The sequence below is a fragment of the Carcharodon carcharias genome, chromosome 14, assembly GCF_017639515.1.
Source record: "Carcharodon carcharias isolate sCarCar2 chromosome 14, sCarCar2.pri, whole genome shotgun sequence".
Taxonomy (NCBI): Eukaryota; Metazoa; Chordata; class Chondrichthyes; order Lamniformes; family Lamnidae; genus Carcharodon; species Carcharodon carcharias.
In genome coordinates, this window is record NC_054480.1 from 7,382,584 (window position 1) to 7,406,606 (window position 24,023).

The window sequence follows — 24,023 nt, forward strand, 5'->3', positions numbered from 1 at the left end:
ATTGAGTTTCATTTATGAGTCAACCACATTGGTGTGGATCTGGAGTCACATGTACGCCAGACCAGGTAAGGACAGCAGATTTCCTTCTCTGATGGACGTTAGTGAACCAGATGAGTTTTTACGACAATCGGCAATAGTTTCATGGTCATCATCAGAGATTTAATTCCAGATTTTTATTGGATTCAAATTTCACCATCTGCCTTGGTGGGATTTGAACCCGGGTCCTCAGAATAATACCCTGGGTCCCTGGATTACTAGTCCTGTCCAGTGACAATATCATTATGCCACCACCACAATGTATCTTGTACATGGTGCACATTGCAGACACACTACGCTGTTGTGGAGGGAGAGAACGATTAATTGGTGGATGGGGTGCCAATCAAGCGAGCTGCTTTGCCCTGGATGCTGTTGAGCTTCTCAAGTGTTGTTTGGCTGCACTCATCCAGGCAAGAGGAGTTTTCCATCGTACTCCTGACTTGTGTCTTGTAAATGGTGGCCAGGCTTTGGGGAGTCAGGAGGTGAGTTACTCACCTCACCTGGATTTCCCAACCTCTAACCTCCTCTTGAAGCCACAGTATTTATATGGCTAGTCCAGTTCAGTTTCTGGTCAAAGGTAACCCCCAGGATGTTGATAGTTGGGGGATCAATGATGGTAATGCCATTCAATGTCAAGGGAAGATGGTTAGATTCTCTTTTGTTTACTATGGTCTTTGCTGGCACTTGTGTGTTGGGAATGTGACTTGCCACTTGCTTGCCCAAGCCTGAAAGTTATCCCCATCCTGCTATGTGTGGGCTCATACTGCTACAATATATTAAGGGTCCCGAGTGATGTTAAACATTATGCAATCATCAGCGAACACCCTCACTTCTGACCTTATGATGGAGGGAAGGTCATTAATGATGACTGAGGCCAGGACACTGCTCTGAGAAACTCCTGCTAACCATTCCCTGAGGCTGAGATGTTTGGCCTTCAACAACACTAAGCAACTTCCTTGCACTAGATACGTCTACTATTCATCAAGTGATAGCAACCAATGCCATGGAAAATTTATGCACCTTTTAAAAACGTTTAAAGGTCCACATTAAGTTGCTGTATTTTGCTTACCTTCATCCCCTTCCGAGCTAGCGCCCGCCGGTACAATGCCTTCAGATTGTTGGGATCCAGACCCAATGCTGCTGTACAGTCCTGCATCGCTTCAGGGTACTGCATCAGGTGCAGGTAACACAGGGCTCTGCCGAGGAGTGCAACATAGTCTGGGTCAGTCAACAACACACTGGCCGTGCTTAAGCAAAGAGAGAACTACGGGCATCTACTACACAAACTCCCAATTCCTCATTTTTATTTGGGATTTCTAAGAAGGGAAGGTCACATGGTCCAGAGGAAGAAACTAAATGTTGGGCTGGGGAAGGAAAGGAGCTTTTCAATCTGTTGTTTGACCAAGAAAAATTACTAATGCAAATGACAGGACAAGAAAAGACTGACTGATTCATCCAGCTTATCCCACAGAGGATCAGAGAACACACAGTCCTCAGTCCACCCAGAATCCTGCAATCTCCTGCGATGGGCAACAACACATAAATCAGCCTTCTCCACATGACAGGTCCCCTGCTCTCTGGGAAAAGAATAACTGCCTAACATGGTCCTCCTAATCTCATAAGTTGAAATAATTGGGCCACATAAACTATTCATTATTTTATAAACTTCAATCAAATTAGTTTCGAGTCTACACTCCCTAAAGTATAGCGACTCAGTTTGTTCAGCCCCTCAGAGTGACTAAGGGTGTTTTAGAGTGGGAATTAATCTTGTGAAACCCTCGACCACATCATTGCCAAAGCCTCAACAGCATTTGCCCTTTGAGAAGACCAACACTGGGGCAGAGCATTCTCGCTGAGGCCCGACCAAGGTCTTAATCCATACACTCAATTTTTAAAAAAAATTCTTTCATGAGGTGTGAGCTTTACTGGTTAAAGGCCAGCATTTGTTGCCCATCCCTAAGTTCCCCTGAGGTGGTGATGGTGCTGTAGTCCATGTGGTTCAATACAACTGTCCTACACATGCCTCATTTTCCATGCATTCCCACCGTGTAATAATCAAGCCCTCATCACAGTGCATCTTACTCAGACTGTTCTTGCTCAGGAACTAATGTCTGTGGAAGCCCTTTCCACCCTCAGTCTCTGCTGCACCGCACAGAGGGCAGAGAGGTGCTGACCAATCCCTTCTCTAAGAGATGGGGAATAAATGCTGGCCTCGTCAGCGATGCCAACGTTCTGTGAATGAAAAAGAGGAGCTTGCCAGAAACGAGGCACAGTTGTTTACTGGTTAAAAGGTTTTGTGGCACAGTGGGTAATGTCCCACAGCCTGCCACTGAGTCAGAAGCTCTGCGTTCAAGTCCCACTCTAGGACTTGATGGCCAAGGAAGGCATGTTTAACACGGCAAACAGGTTATGTATCAACTTGCAAATCCTTCCAACATACACCGATGGCAGGTGGTAAGAGTGGGATGCATTCCCAGTCAGCCATGTGATGGAAGGAAATCGGAGCCTCTACAATCACTATCCATAGCCCCAGGTTACAACATGCATGTCAAAGTGCATGTTGCCAGAGCAACTCAGACTCCTTGGGGTCAACTCGGCTCAGTTGGCTGGACAGCCGACATGGATCAGAATGGTACCTGCATGGATCAGAATGGTACCAACAGCACAGGGTTTGATCCCTGTTCTGGATGGGGAGGGCTCGGGGGCTGCCTTGCTCTACCCGGGGTGGAGATTGTGGCACTGTGGGTTGGACCTTAATTCAAGAAGATGAAGTGTAGTGACTGCATTACTGGATTGGAAATCTAGGCTAATAGTCAGGCCGTGCTGCTTGTGTACCTGTTGGTGTAGGTCGTATACTCCTTGTTGTTCAGCTTCAGGCTCGCACTGTATTTCTCCACTGCTTTTCTGTGCTCTCCTTTCCTCACCAACTCATTCCCTTCTTCCTTCAGAGACTTGGCTCGCTCGAGTCCATGACTGCTAGAACCTGAAAACACAATGCAGCAGTGTAAGGTACTGAAATAAACAGTCAGTATCCCAGTGCTATATCTTAAGTTTGCTATTCTACCATGGGGATTTTCAATGTACTTTATTATCATCCTGGACCAGATCCCCCAAGTTTTTGGTAAGATTCATTCAGGGGCCAATAATATTTGTTTAAAGCAGACAAAGTTTGAGATTCAAGACACTTGCACAGTGAAGAAAACCACAAGATTCCACGGGTTTTGAACAAACAAATAAACATTACAAAAAAGATTGGGAAGACAAAACAATTTACATTATCTAACTTATATTCTAACGTTCAGGATTACTATGTGAACCAGCAGGCAAACTGTGGTAAAGCACACCAAACTGCACAATAAATGGCAGATGTGACCAAGACAGATTCCACAGATTTCTCAACAACCCACCCAGACATCCGTAAACACTGAGAGTCAACGAACCTCATGAAATTCTGTCCCTCTCACAAGGGATTCCAGTCTTTACCTTCAAAGATCTCACCTTGGAATTCTCTCTAAAAGTTGCTATCCAAAACAGCCCAACTAGCAGGGTTTCCATCTTGTATCCCGAGATTCCGTTCCCCTGGATTCCCAAAGCACCAACTCACAAGCACAACTTTAGCTCTTCAGCCGTGCCGAGCCAAACACCCACTACTCCAAAGAGGTACCTTTGTCCCAGTAGTCTGCAGTGCAGAGTTGCCAATATTCTGCAGTCTTCTTGGACCTTCAGGGGTTCTCCCAAGTTCTCTTCACTTAGTCTGCTAACTGCAGCCCTTTTCCTGCTTGGACCCTCTTTCTCGTCTCCTGTCTTTGAAACTTAACTGGGACCTCTTCCTGTCCCGTCTGGGCCTCTTCTTTTTGGACCTCTCCCTGTCCCCTCTCTCTCTCTCTCTCTGGGACCTCTCCTTCTCCCCTATCAGGAGCATTTGCTTTCAATGGTGTTCTGGTTCTTGTCACACGATCCGGGTTTGGTGCCATGTTTCTCTATGTAAAGGCACTTTGGGCCCAAAGAGCTTCAAAATGTAGATCTGCACATATGCAGCCAGCTCCCAGTCTGCGCAAGTGTGAAAACCCCGAGGTCTGTCAGGGCTTGGAATTCCCAATCTCCTGCTTCCCAATGAGGTAAGGGAGTTTACATAACAGCTTGCACTCCTGATAGGTCAATAGATCTTCAGCCCATATTCAAGTGCAGACTTCAGATCCTGGTTGCTTTAGATGCCAAAAATTTCAGCTCAACTCGTTAATCCTCCCAAACTTCAGTAACCCTACCACAACTGCCCTACAATGCAATAACCCCCACCTAAACTCCTTTAGCCTTCCTTACACTTTGTTAATATTAATTGTGGTTAACTGGGGGCTAGTGCCAAAATTGGGAGAGCTGTCTCACAGACTTGTCAAGCAACAGCCTGACATAGTCATCCTCACGGAATCATACCTTACAGATGATGTCCCTTAAAACGCCATCACCATCCCTGGGTATGTCCTGTCCCACCGGCAGGTCACATCCAGCAGAAGTGGTGGCACAGTGGTATACATTCAGGAGGGAGTTGACCTGGGAGTTCTCAACTTTGACTCAGGACCCCATGAAGTCTCATGGCATCAGGTCAAACATGGGCAAGGAAACCTCCTGCTGATGACCTCCTGCTGAGGCTGATTGCCCTCCCTCAGTTGATGAATCAGTGCTCCTCCATGTTGAACACCACTTGGAAGAAGCATTAAGGGTGGCAAGGGCACAGAATGTACTCTGGGTGGGGGACTTCAATGTCCATCACCAAGAGTGGCTCAGTAGGAACACTACTAACTGAGCTGGCCAAGTCCTAAAGGACATAGCTGCTAGACTGGGTCTAGCAGGTGGTGAGGGAGCTAAGAAGGAAAAACATACTTGGCCTCATCTTCACCAACCTGCCTGCCGCAGATGCATCTGTCCATGACAGTATTGGTAGGAGGGACCACTGCACTGTTCTTGTGGAGATGATGTCCCGCCTTCACATTGAGGATACCCTCCATCATGTTGTCTGGCACTACCACCGTGCTAAATGGGATAGGTTTCAAACAGACCTAGTAACTCAGGACTGGGTATCCATGAGGCGCTGTGGGCCACCAGCAGCAGCAGAATTGTACTCAAACACAACCTATAACCTCATGGCCCAGCATATCCCCCATTCTACCATTACCATCAAGCCAGGTTATCAACCCCGGTTCAATGAAGGGTGCAAGAGGGCATACCAGAAAATGAGGTGTCAACCTGGTGAAGCTATAACACAGGACTACTTGTGTGCCAAACAGCGTAAGCAGCAAGTGATAGATAGAGCTAAGCGTTCCCACAACCAACAGATGAGATCTAAGCTCTGCAGTCCTGCCACATCCAGTCATGAATGGTGGTGGACAATTAAACAAATCACTGGATGAGGAGGCTTCCACATTTTCAATGATGGGGGATCCCAGCACTAGCATCAGCTACTGGCATCTATCCGGCTATGTGGAAAATTGCCTAGGTATGTCCTGTACACTAAAAGCAGGACAAATCAACCTGTCCAATTACCGCCCTATCAGCCCACTCTCGATCATCAATAAAGTAACGGAAGGGGTCATCAACAGTGCTATCAAGCAGCATTTGCTTAGCAATAACCTGCTCACTGATGCCCAGTTTGGGTTCTGCCAGGGCCACTCAGCTCCTGACCTCATTACAGCCTTGGTTCAAACATGGACAAAAGAGCTGAACTCCCAAGGTGGGGTGAGAGTGACTGCCCTTGACATCAAGGCCACATTTTGACCGAATGTGGCATCAAGGAGCCCTAGCAAAACTGGAGTCAATGGGAATCAGGGAGCAAACTCTCTGCTGGTTGGAGTCATACCTAGCACAAAGGAAAATGGTTGAGGTGGCTGGAGGTCAATCATCTCAGTTCTAGGATATCACTACAGGAGTTCCTCAGGGTAGTGTCCTCGGCCCAACCATCTTCAGCTGCTTCATCAATAACCTCCTTTCCATCATAAGGTTAGAAGTGGGGACGTTCACTGGTGATTGCACAATGTTCAGCACCATTCGCTACTCCTCAGACACTGGAGCAGTCCATGTCCAAATGCAGCAATATCCAGGCTTGGGCTAACAAGTGGCAAGTAACTACCGCCCCAAACAAGTGCCAGGCAATGACCATCTCCAACAAGAGGAAATCTAACCATTGCCCCTTGACGAGCAGAGTAGATTTACCAGGATGTTGCCTGGGCTGGAGAGTTTTGGTTATGAGGAGAGATTGGATAGACTGGGGTTATTTTCCCTGGAGCAGAGGAGATTGAGGGGGAACATGATTGAGGTGTATCAAATTATGAGGGGCATAGATTGGGTAGACAGGAAGGAACTTTTCCCCTTGGTGGAGGGATCAATAACCAGGGGGCACATATTTAAGGTAAGGGGCAGGAGGTTTAGAGGGAATGTGAGGAAGAGTCTTTTCACCCAGAGGGTGGTGGGGATCTGGAACTCACTGCCTGAAAGGTTGGTAGAGGCAGAAACCCTCATAACATTTAACAAGTATTTGGATGTGCACCTGCGATGCCATGGCATACAGGGCTATGGGCCTAGTGCTGGAAAATGGGATTAGAATAATTAGGTACTTGTTTGAATGGCACAGAGTGGATGGGCCAAAGGGCCTTTTTCTGTGCTATAGACCTAGAGGTTCAATGGCATTACCATCACTGAATCCCCCACTATCAACATCCTGGGGGTTACCATTGACCAGAAACTGAAATGGACTAGCCATATAAATACCGTGGCTACAAGAGCAGGTCAGAGGCTAGGAATCTTGTGATGAGTAACTCACCTCTTGACTCTGCAAACCTGTCCATCATCTACAAGGCACAAGCCAGGAGTGTGATGGAATGCTCCTCACTTGCCTGGATGAATGCAGCTCCCAAGACACTCAAGAAGCTTGACACCGTCCAGGACAAAGCAGCCCACTTAATTGGCACCAAATCCACAAACATTCACTCCCTCCACCACCGACGCACAGTAGCAGCAGTGTGTACCTTCTACAAGATGCACTGCAGGAATTCACCAAGGCTCCTTAGACAGCATTTTCCAAACCCCAAACCACTACCATCTAAAAGACAAGAACAGCAGATAGATGGGAACACCACCACCTGGAAGTTCCCCTCCAAGTTACTCACCATCCTGACTTGGAAGTATATCGCCGTTCCTTCACTGTTGCTGGGTCAAAATCCTGGAACTCTCTCCCTAACTGCACTGTGTGTGTACCTACATGGACTGCAGCGGTTCAAGAAGGCAGCTCACCACCACCTTCTCAAGGGCAACTAGGGATGGGCAATAAATGCTGGCCCAGCCAGCGAAGACCACATCCCATGAATGAATAAAAAACCATATGCAGATGGAGGTCTTTGATGGGGTTGTTACATAAGCACATATAAAGAGATGATTACTGACGCTGATGTGGCTGAGTGAGGAAATATATTCTTGTAATGTTTCTCACCATGAATAAATCTGAGTAAAGATTGGCTCCAGCTTCATTCTCTTTCTTGAGCCAGCAGCTTCTGGCTCAGAGGCAAGGACATTACCCAATGCGCCACAAGCCTTCCAATCACTACACAGTTCTGGTAAGCTCCTCTTTTTTTCATTATTCATTCACAGAATGTCGTCATTGCTGCTAAGGCCAGCACTTGTTCCATGTCCTTTAGCGAATGTGTTGGTCAGCACCTCCCTGCACCTTGTGTGGTGCAGTGGAGCCTAAGGGTGGCGAGGAGTGGCAAAGTCACTGTTCATGCTGAATCTGGAGCCAGTCTGTTCCTTAATCCAGGCTTATTCACAAGACCTCAGAGTACAGACACAGACTCCCTTATCCTTCACCCCATACCTGGTTTAAACTGTGTTTTTTACCAAGTGAGTGAAGAAACCTGTATTCCAGCATGTGCAGGAGAAGCTTCAGGTCACCCCCAAGAAAAACTTCTCAAAAATGTACTTGGAATAATCCCCTAATCTTTCCCCAATTGGGGACAGCTGCTCTCAATTAAAACAAAAGCGTGGAATCCATTGCAGCATGATTCCAACATTAAGACCATAAGACCATATGACATAGGAGCAGAAATAAGGCCATTCGGCCCATCGAGTCTGCTCCGCCATTCAATCATGGCTGATAAGTTTCTCAACCCCATTCTCCCGCCTTCTCCCCGTAACCTTTGATCCCCTTACCAATCAAGAACCTATCTATCTCGGTCTTAAATACACTCAATGACCTGGCCTCCACAGTCTTCTGTGGCAATGAATTCCATAGATTCACCACTCTCTGGCTAAAGAAGTTTCTCCTCATCTCTGTTCTAAAAGGTCTTCCCTTTACTCTGAGGCTGTGCCCTCGGGTCCTAGTCTCTCCTACTAATGGAAACATCTTTCCACGTCCACTCTATCTATTAACAAGGGGTTCCACTGCCTTCAGCTCCTGAGAAAGAACAGTCTGAGTAAGATGACTGTGATGAGTTCTTGATTTTACCACAGTGAGAATGCTTCATGCTCCACTAACTAACTATCAGGGATTTAACAGTCAAACCTCTCCTTTAACACTCCCACATTCTCCTTATACCAAATATCCCTTTCACCCCTTCCTACAGCACCACTACACACTGTTAACTGTCCTACACATTATTAACTGCCCCACACCCTCCTTAAAACCTCTAACTCCTCATTTTCAGTGAAACACATGCATACCACACGCCAAAGCTCCTTAGACAGCATCTTTCAAACCCACAACCACTACCGTCTAGAAGGACAAATCCGATGTCCAGGTGGGTTGTTGAGAAATCTGTGGAATCTGTCTTGGTCACATGTACCATTTATTGTGCAGTGTTGTGTGTTGGACCACAGTCTGCCTGTTGGTTCACATGTACCTCATAGTAATTCTGAACATTAGAACATCAGTTAGATAATGTAAATTGTTTTATCTTCCTGATCTTGCACAGTAAAGTTTATTTTTGTTTGTTCAAAATCTGTGGAATCTTGTGGCTTTATTCACTGAGCAGATAGATGGGAACACCACCACCTGGAAGTTCCCCTCCAAGTCACTCACCATCCTGACTTGGAAATATATCGCCGTTCCTTCACTGTCGCTGTGTCAAAATCCTGGAACTCCCTCCCTAACAGCACTGTGGGTGTACCTACATCACATGGACTGCAGCGGCTCAAGAAGGCAGCTCACCACCACCTTCTCAAGGGCAATTAGAGATGGGCAATAAATGCTGGCCCAGCCAGCGAAGCCCACATACCATGAACGAATAAAAAAAATACCAACAGTGTGATCTCCTTGTGCCTACCAGAACTGCAACACAGGAAACTGGGCAGCCAGAATCGGGTGCATGAAGTCAGGGGCCTGATTCTGTAGCCTAAAGATTTGAGGCTTGGGTCCCAGTGGTGAAAGGCCAGTTTCTAATTCATCAATCCCCAACTCTTTCACTGGTTTACCAGAGGGGAGGGTGAAGGTTGAACGCGTGTCTGCATCTGCCAACTGATTTGTGGCAATAGATGCTTTCGCTGGTAGTTGGGGATTGGTAACAGGAGCTTATTTGTAACCCTCCTTGTGTGGGTGTGACAGTGAGCTGTTCACCGAGATTGTGGGAGAGGGTGGAAATAACAGGAGCTGACCCTCTCACCTGCGTCTCCTGCTTTCTCCGGCTTGCACCTTTGCTCTCCTGCATTCCCAGCGGCACTGGGTTCCCATCTACGCTGAACCGAGAGGGGCACTGATGGCGTCGGAGGGAGATTATCACGCCAGTTACTGCCATCCCTCTCGATCAAAACTTTCCTCATTCTGCAATGGTCAGAAGAAAACAAACTAAATCAGATCAAAATGTTCAAAGTCCTGAGTTTATTGATACATTGATCTGGGATGCGGTTTGTGTGTGAGGTAGTGGGGGGGGCGCGGCGGTGCAGAGGGGGAACCAGGGGATTATTACCTTTGAATCATTAACCTTTTCGGTGCAGCAATGGCATTCTGGCACTAACTGGCATCAAATTACAGGGCTCTAACTCAGTGTTTTATTTGGCAAGATTGGTAAATCAACCTGCTCAAAACTGCAACTGCTGGAAAAGTCATAAAATGAATCCGAATACAGTTGGGTAAAAGCTTTACCTGCAAAACACCTGCTAGAAATATTGGCCTTTGTTTCCCTGCTTCCTGCACATTACGAACGCAGACTGCAGGATGACCTTTGGCCACTCTTACCTGTTCATACCATCTTGGGCGACCTGAACACTGCTATCCAACTGCACTGCAGTTTTGTAGTCGACGTAAGCCAGTGAGTATCGCTCCAGGGTCTCGTAAGCAGCAGCACGACGTAGGAGGGGCTTCAGCACGAAGGGGACAAGCTCCAATGACCTGGAAAGAGTGAGCCACAGGGGAGGGTTAACCGATCTACCTGCAGTAACAGCATAGAAAAAAGTAACGCAAGTGCACATTTGAGGAGGAGGGAGGCAGAGAGGTGAAAAAACTCACAAACCATTCCCAATTGAATTGAATATGTAGCCCATGAGCAGACCCACAGATTCACCGAGCTGGTACGTTGCACCAAGGCATTGATCAGACTCCAGCTGAAATAACTACCGCTGGAGGAGTATAGCTGAGCAATGAAGGTTGAGGAATTTAGTCACTTTGTAGTCTGCTCTACCTTGAACAAAAAAAAACACAATTTACCTAAACTTTTTTGATAATCTTGATCACAAGTTGCCATGGATGAGTCACAAAGGTGACGAAGGCAAACTGTTCGGTTTGTGATGGGTTCAAATACCAAGGGACACAAGTTAGTGTCCAGTGGAACATCAGGTTACATTAAAAAAACATCTTTTGAAACAAAAAAAAAGTCTATCAAGTCTGTGTGTCATTACATCAGTCACTGACTTGGACCCCCATCCAGGATGGAGCAGAGAGGGATGTAATGATTGAGACACTCATTGTGTTGGTTGCATAATATAAAAACACATTTTTATATTTAGTGTAGTAATGGTACATGTTTTTATTGCAGATTTGCATTAGGCACCGAACTTCAGTTCCCTGAGAAACAGAAGCAGATCAGCTGGAATCAATATGGCAGCAAAGCTTATAGCAACAGGAGGAGGCCCTTCAGTCCCTCAAATCTGTTCTGCCATTGAACATACTCATGGCCAATTTGCGACCATATAATGCTCCTTTGCCCCATATCCCTTATTACGTTAGAACTCCGACTTCACTCTCAGACACCATCCATTATATTATTTCCACCCCAATTTTTTATACCTCTTCTCCTGACGCACTCAAGTACAGTATCACAGGCACAGGACACCCCCGGTATCTGGCACAAATGAGCACTTTTCATGTGTTTAATTAATGAATTTTGCCAGGCTATCTGGATAAAAAGGGCCATCACAACTGAATTTAGTTCAAACACTCGCTGATATATTTTCCTAGCCCTGGGTCACTGAAAGCAATTGTAGGGAACCTAGTGCTATTGATTCCTAGATCGCAGATCTTTATGCCTTCTGCTTATTTACATATACTCACAGTTATATGTAGTTTTTACATTTCTATAAACTTGTATTTATATAGCACCTTTTAACATAAAGGTGCTGTATAAATGCTATTTAAAGGCACTTCACAGGAACGTCATAAAACAAAGTACACAGCCAAACCACATAAGGAGATATTAACTTTGTCAAAGAGTTAAGCGTCTTAAAGGAAAAATTGAGGTGGAGAGGTCTGGGGAGGGAATTCCAGAACTCAGGGCCCAGGCAGCTGAAGGTGCAGCTGGCAATGGCGGAACGATTAAAATCTGGGATGCACAAGAGGCCAGAATTCGAGGAGCATAACTACCTCTGAGGGTTGAGGAGCTGGAGGAGATGACAGAGATGAGACCATGGAGGGATCTGAAAGCAAGGCTGAGAATTTTAAAATGAAAACATTGCTTGAGCAGTAGCCACTGTAGGTCAGCAAGCACGGGGGTGATAGGGGTACAGTAATTGGTTCAAGTTAAGACACAGGCAACAGAGTTTTGCATAACCTCAAGTTTATGGAGTGTAGAACGTGGGAGACCCAGCCAAGTCTAGGGATAGAAAAGGCATGAATGAGGCAAATCCCAACCAAATTTTTGTGTGTGGTGCCGCTAGCTCAGATACATACACAGTACAATCCTTTATACATTCGCTGCAGTTTCCAATCTTCAGATAACAGGCCGCTCGATTAGAATGCAGCACGCTCAAGTCCTCAGTGCATTTTGTACCTGGTTAATCAGAGAAGGGAAAGCATATCCTTATGATTAATATGCACCCAAAGTCTATTTAAAACACCTCACATAACCGACAAATCAATTGCTGAGCTGTGGAAAGAGAAAGGACTTATGAAAGAGGAGGTACTAACAGACTTGCAGTTTCTCAAGTAAATTATATTATTTTTTCCAAACACCCAGATACAAGAAGGAACTTGCATTTATATAATGCCTTTCATAACTTCAAAACGTCCCAATGTGCTTTACAGTCACTGAACTACTTACGAAGTGTAGTCATTATTGTAATGTAGGAAGTGGGGAAGCCAAATTTGAGCACAGGAAGCTCCCATAAACATAATGATAATGACCGGATAACCTGTTTTAGTGGTGCTGATTGAGGGGTAACTATTGGTCAGGACACCAGGGATAACTCCCTTGCTGTTTTCGAAACAGTGCCAAAGGATTTTTACATCCACTTGAGGGGTTTAACATCTCATCCAAAAGCCAACAGTGCCTCCAACAGTGCAGCACTCCATCAGTACTGCACCCAAGTCAGCCTTGATTTTTGTGTTCAAGTCCTGGAACCTTCTGACTCCGAGGCAAGGGTGCCATCCACTGAGCCAGGTATGTAAAGAGCAAAACACGCTCACATGCAGGCACACACATACGCACACACACATATACACCAACTGTGTGACCAGCTAAGGGGAGCAGAGGAATGTTTGTGAAGCAAAAGGAGTCAGCAGTTTCAGGGGAGGAAGATGGAATTTGCAATTTGGGGGCTGAGGAAGGGGGGTTAAGAGACAATTGGAAGTCCATTGGCAACCTGATATATAGAAAAAAAAATCAATCTTTGTTCTTGCAATTTAGGACAATGTTCAGCATCTTCAGAATGAATGACCAGTTCACGAATCAGTAACCCTCTGTCTCTTATCCTCTGTTTTAACTAGTTGGGCTCAGCTCTAGAACACAGAAGTCTGCAAGGTGACCTCATAAAATTCCGAAAGGATTCAAAAGGGTAATTGTAGAGGAATTGATAGAAACACATAAAATTTAAGACAAAAAGGGAGGCCATTCAGCCCATTGTGTTTGTGCCAGCTGTAAAAGAGCTATTCAGCTCATTCCCAGTTTTCAGCTCTTGCTCAATAACCCTGTCAGTTACAACACTTCAAGTGCATAGCTAAGTATTTTTTTAAATGCAGTGAAGGTTTCTCCCTCTCTTTTGGTCAGTGAGTTGTAGACCCCCACCTCCCTCTGAAAATATTAGACATCAACCCCCCTCGAATCCTTCTGCCAATCACTTTAAATCTCTACCCCCTGGTTATTGACCTCCCTGCAAATAAAAATAAGTCTTTCCTACCACTCTGTCCGGGCCCCTTATAATGTTTTAACCTCAATAAAATCTTCCCTCAGTCTCCCATGTTCCAAACAATAACAACCCCAGCATATCCAATCTTTCCTCATAGCTTAGCTAATGTGGGGTAGTCCAAAGCTAGGGGTTATAAATTTAAGATAATAAATCCAATAGGGAATTCTAGAGAAATGTCTTTACTCAGAGTGGTGAGAATGTAGAACTCACTACCACAGGGAGTAATTGGGATGCATAGCATGGGTGCATTTAAGGGGAAGCTAGATAAACACATGAGGCAGAAAGGAATAAAAGACTATGCTGTTGGGGTCAGATGAAGAGGAACTGGAGGATGCCATAAACACTGGCATAGACTAGTTGGGCTGAGTGTCCTGTTTCAGTGCTGTAAACTTGATGCAGTTTATTAGTGTTTCTGATATTGAACTAGTAACAGTACATTATTCAGCAGGAGCACTAGGCTATATCAGAAAAACTATCAGCGGAATCATTGAATTTTAAGGGCACAGAGGGGGCCATTCGGCCCATCGTGTCTAAACTCTCTCTCCAAATGAGCATTATGACCTAGTGCCATTGCCCTGCCTTTTCCCCGTACCCCTGCACATTGTTTCTATTCACATAGTCATCTAATGCCCTCGAATGCCTTGATTGAACCTGCCTCCACCACACTTCCAGACAGTGCATTGCAGACCTGAACCACTCGTTGTGCTAATTTATAACTTTACATAAATCATAAAATAATACTGTTCATCCATTGAACCACAGCTACACAAATGTCAGAAATAAAACACGTCTGTGGGTTGTGGCACCAGAGTTCTTGAACGTAGGCTCATTTGACAGTGCCTCAAAAACTGACATCACCTTAGAAGCTGAGGGGACCTGAGGGTGGGGTGGGGGGAGGTGGGGTGTGGGTCTGCGGAGGTGTGACAGCAAAAGGATCTAACGCAGAATATTTCAAAGCTGGAAGCAGCCATAAGCCCAACTAATCCACCTTTGTTGCTGCTGCTGCTGTTACACTCATGTATGATTATGCATTTCTCTACAAGATACTTATCCAATATGACCTTACAAAGGTCAATTTAGGCAGAAAGGGCATAGGGAGAGAAAAAGGGGAGGGGATTAGGAAGGAAAGACCAGAAGTAGTAAACCAGAAACTAAAACAGAAAATGCTGGAAAAACTCAGCAGGTCTGACAGTATCGGTGGAGAGAGAAACAGAGTTAACGTTTCAAGTCCGTATGACTCTTCTTCAAAGCTAAAGAGAAGTAGAAATGTGATTAAATTTATACTGTTTAAGGGGGGTGGAGTAGGTGAAGCTGGATAGAAGTCCAGTGATAGGTGGGGGCTAAGGAGAGATGTCATGAACAAAAGGGCAAAGGGATGTTAATGGTAATGGTAAGGGCTAAAGGAGGTGCTGATAGTGGCATAAAGGTAAGAAAGCAGAATGTGTTAATAGCAGAACATGGGTCAGCAATCTGTGAAAGAACAACATGGAACAAGTAACACGTGGCCCTTTTGGGGGGGGGTGGGGTGGGGAGAGGGGGTGGTGGTTGGAGAGAAAGGGATAAAAGGGGGTTAAAAAGGGGGATGAACCAATGAATAAAAATAAAAATAGGTAAATTAAAATAAATTTTAAAAAGGGATTTAAAAAGGGGTGAAGCAAGAGGAGAGAGTTCATGATCTGAAGCTGTTGAACTCAATATTCAGTCCAGAAGGCTGTAAAGTGCCTAGTCAGAAGATGAGGTGCTGTTCCTCCAGTTTGCGTTGAGCTTCACTGGAACAAAGCAGCAGGCCAAGGACGGACATGTGGGCATGAGAGCAGGGTGGTGTGTTGAAATGGCAAGCGACAGGGAGGTCTGGGTCATGCTTGCGGACAGACCGAAGGTGTTCCACAAAGCGGTCACCCAGTCTGCGTTTGCTCTCTCCAATGTAGAGAAGCCGCAAATGCAGTAGATAGTAAACTGGTCCGTGGCAATATTCAAAGCAGGTGAGTTCTCCCTGGTGAGCCAAGGCTACCATTTATCCCTCAAACAACAACTAAACACAGGTTCAAAAACAGAATTACCTGGAAAAACTCAGCAGGTCTGGCAGCATCGGCGGAGAAGAAAAGAGTTGACGTTTCGAGTCCTCATGACCCTTCGACAGACAGAAATAGAATTAATTTTCTGTGTCTGTATGACGCTTCGTCAGAGCCGATAACCTGTGTTTAGTTAAAAACAAAAAACTGCGGACGCTGGAAATCCAAAACAAAAACAGAATTACCTGGAAAAACTCAGCAGGTCTGGCAGCATCGGCGGAGAAGAAAAGAGTTGACGTTTCGAGTCCTCATGACCCTTCGACAGACAGTTCTGTCGAAGGGTCATGAGGACTCGAAACATCAACTCTTTTCTTCTCCACCAATGCTGCCAGACCTGCTGAGTTTTTCCAGGTAATTCTGTTTTTGTTTTGGATTTCCAGCGTCCGCAGTTTTTTGTTTTTAACTAAACACAGGTTATCGGCTCTGACGAAGCGTCATACAGACACAGAAAATTAATTCTATTTCTGTCTTCACAGATGCTGCCAGACCTGAGATTGTCCAGCACTTTCAGCTTTTTTATTTCAGATGTCCAGCATTCGCAGTATTTTGCTTTTAACAGCTGATAACCTCATTACTGTTTGTGGGAATCTTGTTGACCACATTTTCTACGCAAAACAGTGACGACACTTCAAAAAAAAAATACTTCATTGACTGTAAAGATTTCTATGATGTCCTGAGATTGTGAAATGCAACTCCTTCTTTTCCTTTCCAGGAAGTGCAACGTGTGCAGACGTTAAGTGGGGACTAGATCATGTTCGGTAAATTAGAACTAGCCAGCATTCAACATTAATGCTTGATGTGTAGCAATCAGGCTGATATAGTTGGGGGAAAGGTGCAGTTTGTGACATCGAACACAGTCAGCACCTTCAGCAGGACAAAAAGCGATCAAATAGACTGAACCAGAGCCTTAAATCTTGTTGTAAGGCTGTACAATTTTAGAGCACACAAAAGGGCAAAGTGCAGGGCTATAGGGAAAAGGCTGGGAGAGTAGGGAAAACCACCACAATCATGATGGGCCGAATGACCTCCATCTGTCTGTAAGATTCTGATACTCCAAGAAGTGGTCATTTGGGCCATCATGCCTTTGCCAGCCCACTGAGTGCAAAATCCAATAAATCCCAGACTGCCCTGCCACCAACCCCCCACAAACCAGTCTCCCTTCTCTACCCAATCCCCCATTATCCCCCCATCCAGTCCCAATCTTGCTTCTCCTGCTGAAGGTGCTGACTGGATTCGACTCCATAATCTGCAGTTAGCATCTTTCCCTCCCAAGTTACTTCCTAAACCTATCCTTGTTCACCCCCTCCTCCATAACCCCCAACCCCATTACACCCACCCACATTCTTCCCCATAACCCAAACCCTCTTTACCCGTTCTCCCTAGAAACCCCCACCCCCTATTACAGCCTGACCCATTCTCCCTCATAAACCCTTGCCCCATTACCCTCTGTCCCACCCCCCCAGAAACCCCCACCCACATTATTCCTGCCCCACCCACCCAGAAACCCCCACCCCCATTATTCCTGCCCCATTCTCCTTCAGAAACCCCCACTCCCCATTGACCCCCAATTACCCTCTGCCCCATTTTCCCCCAAAAGCCCCCACCCCATTACTCCCTGCCACATTCCTCCCCAGAAACCCCCACTCCCCATTACCCCCTGTCCCATTCCTCCCCTAAACCCCCACCGCCCATTACCCCCTGCCCCATTCCTCCCCTAAAGCCCACTCCCATTCCTCCCCTAAACCCCCACCCCCCATTACCCACTGTCCCATTCCTCCCCTAAACCCCCACCCCCCATTACCCCCTGCCCCATTCCTCCCCTAAAGCCCACTCCCATTCCTCCCCTAAACCCCCAACCCCATTACCCCCTGCCCCATTCCTCCCCTAAAGCCCCACCCCCATTACCCCCTGCCCCATTCCACCCCTAAAGTCCCACCCCCATTACCCCCTGCCCCATTCCTCCCCTAAAGCCCCACCCCCATTACCCCCAGCCCCATTCCTCCCCTAAAGCCCCACCCCCATTACCCCCTGCCCCATTCCTCCCCTAAAGCCCCACCCCCATTACCCCCTGCCCCATTCCTCCCCTAAAGCCCCACCCCCATTACCCCCTGCCCCATTCCTCCCCTAAAGCCCCACCCCCATTACACCCTGCCCCATTCCTCCCCTAAACCCCCACTCCCATTACCCCCTGCCCCATTCCTCCCCTAAACCCCCACCCCCATTACCCCCCGCCCCATTCCTCCCCTAAACCCCCACCCACATTACCCCCTGCCCCAATCCTCCCCTAAACCCCCACCCCCATTACCCCCTGCCCCAATCCTCCCCTAAACCGCCACCCCCATTACCCTCTGCCCCATTCCTCCCCTAAACCCCCACCCCCATTACCCCCTGCCCCATTCCTCCCCTAAAGCCCCACCCCATTACCCCCTGCCCCATTCCTCCCCTAAACCCCCACCCCCATTACCCCCTGCCCCATTCCTCCCCTAAACCCCCACCCCCATTACCCCCTGCCCCATTCCTCCCCTAAACCCCCACCCCCATTAGCCCCTGCCCCATTCCTCCCCTAAAGCCCCACCCCCATTACCCCCTGCCCCATTCCTCCCCTAAAGCCCCACCCCCATTACCCCCTGCCCCAATCATCCCCTAAAGCCCCACCCCCATTACCCCCTGCCCCATTCCTCCCCTAAAGCCCCACCCCCATTACACCCTGCCCCATTCCTCCCCTAAACCCCCACTCCCATTACCCCCTGCCCCATTCCTCCCCTAAACCCCCACCCCCATTACCCCCAGCCCCATTCCTCCCCTAAACCCCCACCCACATTACCCCCTGCCCCAATCCTCCCCTAAACCCCCACCCCCATTACCCCCTGCCCCAATCCTCCCCTAAACCCCCACCCCCATTACCCCCTGCCCCAATCCTCCCCTAAACCGCCACCCCCATTACCCCCTGCCCCATTCCTCCCCTAAACCCCCACCCCCATTACCCCCTGCCCCATTCCTCCCCTAAAGCCCCACCCCATTACCCCCTGCCCCATTCCTCCCCTAAACCCCCACCCCCATTACCCCCTGCCCCAATCCTCCCCTAAACCCCCACCCCCATTACCCCCTGCCCCATTCCTCCCCTAAACCCCCACCCCCATTACCCCCTGCCCCATTCCTCCCCTAAACCCCCACCCCCATTAGCCCCTGCCCCATTCCTCCCCTAAAGCCCCACCCCCATTACCCCCTGCCCCATTCCTCCCCTAAAGCCCCACCCCCATTACCCCCTGCCCCATTCCTCCCCTAAAGCCCCACCCCCATTACCCCCTGCCCCATTCCTCCCCTAAAGCCCCACCCCCATTACCCCCTGCCCCAATCCTCGCCTAAAGCCCCACCCCCATTACCCCGCCCCATTCCTCCCCTAAAGCCCCACCCCCATTACCCCCTGCCCCATTCCTCCCCTAACCCCCCACCCCCATTACCCCCTGCCCCATTCCTCCCCTAAACCCCCACCCCCATTACCCCCTGCCCCATTCCTCCCCTAAACCCCCACCCCCATTACCCCCTGCCCCAATCCTCGCCTAAAGCCCCACCCCCATTACCCCGCCCCATTCCTCCCCTAAAGCCCCACCCCCATTACCCCCTGCCCCATTCCTCCCCTAACCCCCCACCCCCATTACCCCCTGCCCCATTCCTCCCCTAAACCCCCACCCCCATTACCCCCTGCCCCATTCCTCCCCTAAACCCCCACCCCCATTACCCCCCTGCCCCAATCCTCCCCTAAAGCCCCACCTTCCATTACCCCCTGCCCCAATCCTCCCCTAAAGCCCCACCTCCATTACCTCCTGCCCCATTCCTCCCCTAAAGCCCCACCCCCATTACCCCAGCCCCATTCCTCCCCTAAACCCCCACCCCCATTACCCCCTGCCCCATTCGTCCCCTAAACCCCCACCCCCATTACCCCCCTGCCCCAATCCTCCCCTAAAGCCCCACCCCATTACCCCCTTCCCCATTCCTCCCCTAAAGCCCCACCCCATTACCCCCTGCCCCTTTCCTCCCCTAAACCCCCACCCCCATTACACCCCTGCCCCAATCCTCCCCTAAAGCCCCACCCCCATTACCCCCCTGCTCCATTCCTCCCCCAAACCCCCACCCCCATTACCCCCCTGCCCCAATTCTCCCTTAAAGCCCCACCACCATTACCCCCTGCCCCATTCCTCCCCTAAACCCCCACCCCCATTACCCCCCTGCCCCAATCCTCCCCTAAAGCCCCACCCCCATTACCCCCTGCCCCATTCTGCCCCTAAACCCCCACCCCCATTACCCCCTGCCCCATTCCTCCCCTAAACCCCCACCCCCATTACCCCCCTGCCCCATTCCTCCCCCAAACCCCCACCCCCATTACCCCCCTGCCCCAATCCTCCCCCAAACCCCCACCCCCATTACCCCCTGCCCCATTCCTCCCCTAAACCCCCACCCCCATTACCCCCTGCCCCAATCCTCGCCTAAAGCCCCACCTCCATTACCCCCTGCCCCATTCCTCCCCTAAAGCCCCACCCCCATTACCCCCTGCCCCATTCCTCCCCTAAACCCCCGCCCCCATTACCCCCTGCCCCATTCCTCCCCTAAACCCCCACCCCCATTACCCCCTGCCCCAATCCTCGCCTAAAGCCCCACCTCCATTACCCCCTGCCCCATTCCTCCCCTAAAGCCCCACCCCCATTACCCCCTGCCCCATTCCTCCCCTAAACCCCCGCCCCCATTACCCCCTGCCCCATTCCTCCCCTAAACCCCCACCCCCATTACCCCCCTGCCCCAATCCTCCCCTAAAGCCCCACCCCCATTACCCCCCTGCCCCAATCCTCCCCTAAAGCCCGACCCCATTACCCCCCTGCCCTACTCCTCCCCTAAAGCCCCACCCCATTACCCCCCTGCCCTATTCCTCCCCTAAAGCACCACACCATTACCCCCCTGCCCTATTCCTCCCCTAAACCCCCACCCCCATTACCCCCTGCCCCATTCCTCCCCTAAAGCCCCACCCCCATTACCCCCCTGCCCCAATCCTCCCCTAACGCCCCACCCCCATTACCCCCCTGCCCCAATCCTCCCCTAAAGCCCCACCCCCATTACCCCCTGCCCCATTCCTCCCCTAAAGCCCCACCCCCATTACCCCCCTGCCCCAATCCTCCCCTAAACCCCCACCCCCATTACCCCCCTGCCCCAATCCTCCCCTAAACCCCCACCCCCATTACCCCCTGCCCCATTCCTCCCCTAAACCCCCACCCCCATTACCCCCCTGCCCTATTCCTCCCCTAAAGCACCACCCCATTACCCCCCTGCCCTATTCCTCCCCTAAACCCCCACCCCCATTACCCCCTGCCCCAATCCTCCCCTAAAGCCCCACCCCCATTACCCCCTGCCCCAATCCTCCCCTAAAGCCCCACCCCCATTACCCCCCTGCCCCATTCCGCCCCTAAACCCCCACCCCCATTACCCCTGACCCATTCCTCCCCTAAACCCCCACCCCCATTAGCCCCTGCCCCAATCCTCCCCTAAAGCCCCACCCCCATTACCCCCTGCCCCATTCCTCCCCTAAACCCCCACCCCCATTACCCCCCTGCCCCATTCCTCCCCTAAACCCCCACCCCCATTACCCCCTGCCCCAATCCTCCCCTAAAGCCCCACCCCCATTACCCCCTGCCCTATTCCTCCCCGAAAGCCCCACCCCCATTACCCCCTGCCCCATTCCGCCCCTAAACCCCCACCCCCATTACCCCCGCCCCATTCCTCCCCTAAACCCCCACCCCCATTACCCCCTGCCCCAATCCTCCCCTAAAGCCCCACCCCCATTACCCCCCTGCCCCAATCCTCCCCTAAAGCCCCACCCCCATTACCCCCTGCCCCAATCCTCCCCTAAAGCCCCACCCCCATTACCCCCTGCCCCAATCCTCCCCTAAACCCCCACCCCCATTACCCCCGCCCCATTCCTCCCCTAAACCCCCACCCCCATTACCCCCTACCCCAATCCTCCCCTAAAGCCCCACCCCCATTACCCCCCTGCCCCAATCCTCCCCTAAAGCCCCACCCCCATTACCCCCTGCCCTATTCCTCCCCTAAACCCCCACCCCCATTACCCCCTGCCCCAATCCTCCCCTAAAGCCCCACCCCCATTACCCCCTGCCCCATTCCTCCCCTAAACCCCCACCCCCATTACCCCCTGCCCCAATCCTCCCCTAAAGCCCCACCCCCATTACCCCCTGCCCCATTCCTCCCCTAAACCCCCACCCCATTACCCCCTGCCCCATTCCTCCCCTAAACCCCCACCCCCATTACCCCCGCCCCATTCCTCCCCTAAAGCCCCACCCCCATTACCCCCCTGCCCCATTCCTCCCCTAAAGCCCCACCCCCATTACCCCCTGCCCCATTCCTCCCCTAAAGCCCCACCCCCATTACCCCCTGCCCTATTCCTCCCCGAAAGCCCGCTCCCCCCCCCTCCCCCCCCCCTCCCCGGGGTTACCTGACTGCCTCAGGCCGCTGATCGCCTCCGAGTACCGGTCCGCGGCCTGTGCGAACTGGCCGTGCCGGAAGAGCTCGTTACCGGCGTTTTTCAACTGCAGCGCGGCGGCCGGAGAGGCCGATCCTCGGCTGCGGCCCGACATGGAGAGCGGGGCCCGGAGGAACGAGGGACGGAGAGCGGGGCCAGGTGGACGGGGGATAGAGAGCGGGGAACGGGGGCGGGGCCTGTGGGACGGGGGGGCGGGGCCAGGTGGACGGGGGATAGAGAGCGCGGAACGGGGGCGGGGCCTGTGGGACGGGGGGGCGGGGCCAGGTGGACGGGGGATAGAGAGCGCGGAACGGGGGCGGGGCCTGTGGGACGGGGGGGCGTGGCCAGGTGGACGGGGGATAGAGAGCGCGGAACGGGGGCGGGGCCTGTGGGACGGGGGGGCGTGGCCAGGTGGACGGGGGATAGAGAGCGGGGAACGGGGGCGGGGCCTGTGGGACGGGGGGCCGGGGCCAGGTGGACGGGGGATAGAGAGCGCGGAACGGGGGCGGGGCCTGTGGGACGGGGGGGCGGGGCCAGGTGGACGGGGGATAGAGAGCGCGGAACGGGGGCGGGGCCTGTGGGACGGGGGGGCGTGGCCAGGTGGACGGGGGATAGAGAGCGGGGAACGGGGGCGGGGCCTGTGGGACGGGGGGGCGGGGCCAGGGGGACGGGGGATAGAGAGCGCGGAACGGGGGCGGGGCCTGTGGGACGGGGGGGGCGGGGCCAGGTGGACGGGGGATAGAGAGCGCGGAACGGGGGCGGGGCCTGTGGGACGTGGGGGCGTGGCCAGGTGGACGGGGGATAGAGAGCGCGGAACGGGGGCGGGGCCTGTGGGACGGGGGGGCGGGGCCAGGGGGACGGGGGATAGAGAGCGCGGAACGGGGGCGGGGCCTGTGGGACGGGGGGGCGGGGCCAGGTGGACGGGGGATAGAGAGCGGGGAACGGGGGCGGGGCCTGTGGGACGGGGGGCGGGGGATAGAGAGCGGGGAACGGGGGCGCGGCCTGTGGGACGGGGGGGCGGGGCCAGGTGGACGGGGGATAGAGAGCGCGGTACGGGGGCGGGGCCTGTGGGACGGGGGGGCGGGGGATAGAGAGCGGGGAACGGGGGCGGGGCCTGTGGAACGGGGGGGCGGGGCCAGGGGGACGGGGGATAGAGAGCGCGGAACGGGGGCGGGGCCTGTGGGACGGGGGGGCGGGGCCAGGGGGACGGGGGATAGAGAGCGGGGAACGGGGGCGGGGCCTGTGGGTCGAAGGGGCGGGGCCCTGGGGACGGGGGGGCGGGGCCTGTGGCGGGGGGCGGGGCCCGGGGAACCGGGGGCGGGGCCTGGGGGACGGTGAATAGAGAGCGGAGGACGGGGGAGGGGTGGGGCCCGGGGATGGGGGCGGGGCCCGTGGACCGACGGGGGGGGGGGGGGGTGGGGGGGCGGGGCACGGGGGCAGAGCCGGGCCCGGGGGGCGGGGCGGAGAGGAGAGCGGGAAGCGGAGCGGCGGAGGATTGCGGGGCGGGCTGGCTGGCGGGCGGGGCGGGCTACCCAGAATCAAGCTGATTAATCCCGGAGATGGAGGAAGGAAAATCCCGGTTTTTACATTTCAATCACTAACATTAACCCACTCCCTGCCCTTTACCTTCTTGGGTTACAATGGGGATTTCCCGTGTAAACACGTCACGCTGTCACTGCACCCTTCCGCCAGCGGGGGGCGCCCTCGCGCTCCCTGGATCCGCTGCCTGCGCATTTTCTGTGGCGCCTTTCCCAACCTCGGGACATCCCAAAGGGTTAATCACACCCACTGAAGTACTT

General features: G+C 51.8%; 1 protein-coding gene across 1 annotated transcript in view; it reads right to left on the minus strand.

Moving 5' to 3' along the window:
• Nucleotides 1-22,420, minus strand: part of tomm34 (translocase of outer mitochondrial membrane 34) — a 37,815-nt gene extending 15,395 nt beyond the window's left edge. The window contains exons 1-6 of the mRNA XM_041205424.1: nucleotides 22,198-22,420; nucleotides 12,176-12,275; nucleotides 10,250-10,402; nucleotides 9,678-9,835; nucleotides 2,872-3,019; nucleotides 1,106-1,232 (exon numbers count right to left, since the gene is read on the minus strand). Of these exons, the coding sequence (XP_041061358.1) occupies nucleotides 1,106-1,232; nucleotides 2,872-3,019; nucleotides 9,678-9,835; nucleotides 10,250-10,402; nucleotides 12,176-12,275; nucleotides 22,198-22,339 (828 nt within the window). The 5' untranslated portion in view covers nucleotides 22,340-22,420. The remainder of the gene's footprint in view (nucleotides 1-1,105; nucleotides 1,233-2,871; nucleotides 3,020-9,677; nucleotides 9,836-10,249; nucleotides 10,403-12,175; nucleotides 12,276-22,197) is intronic.
• Nucleotides 22,421-24,023: the final 1,603 nt, after the last annotated feature.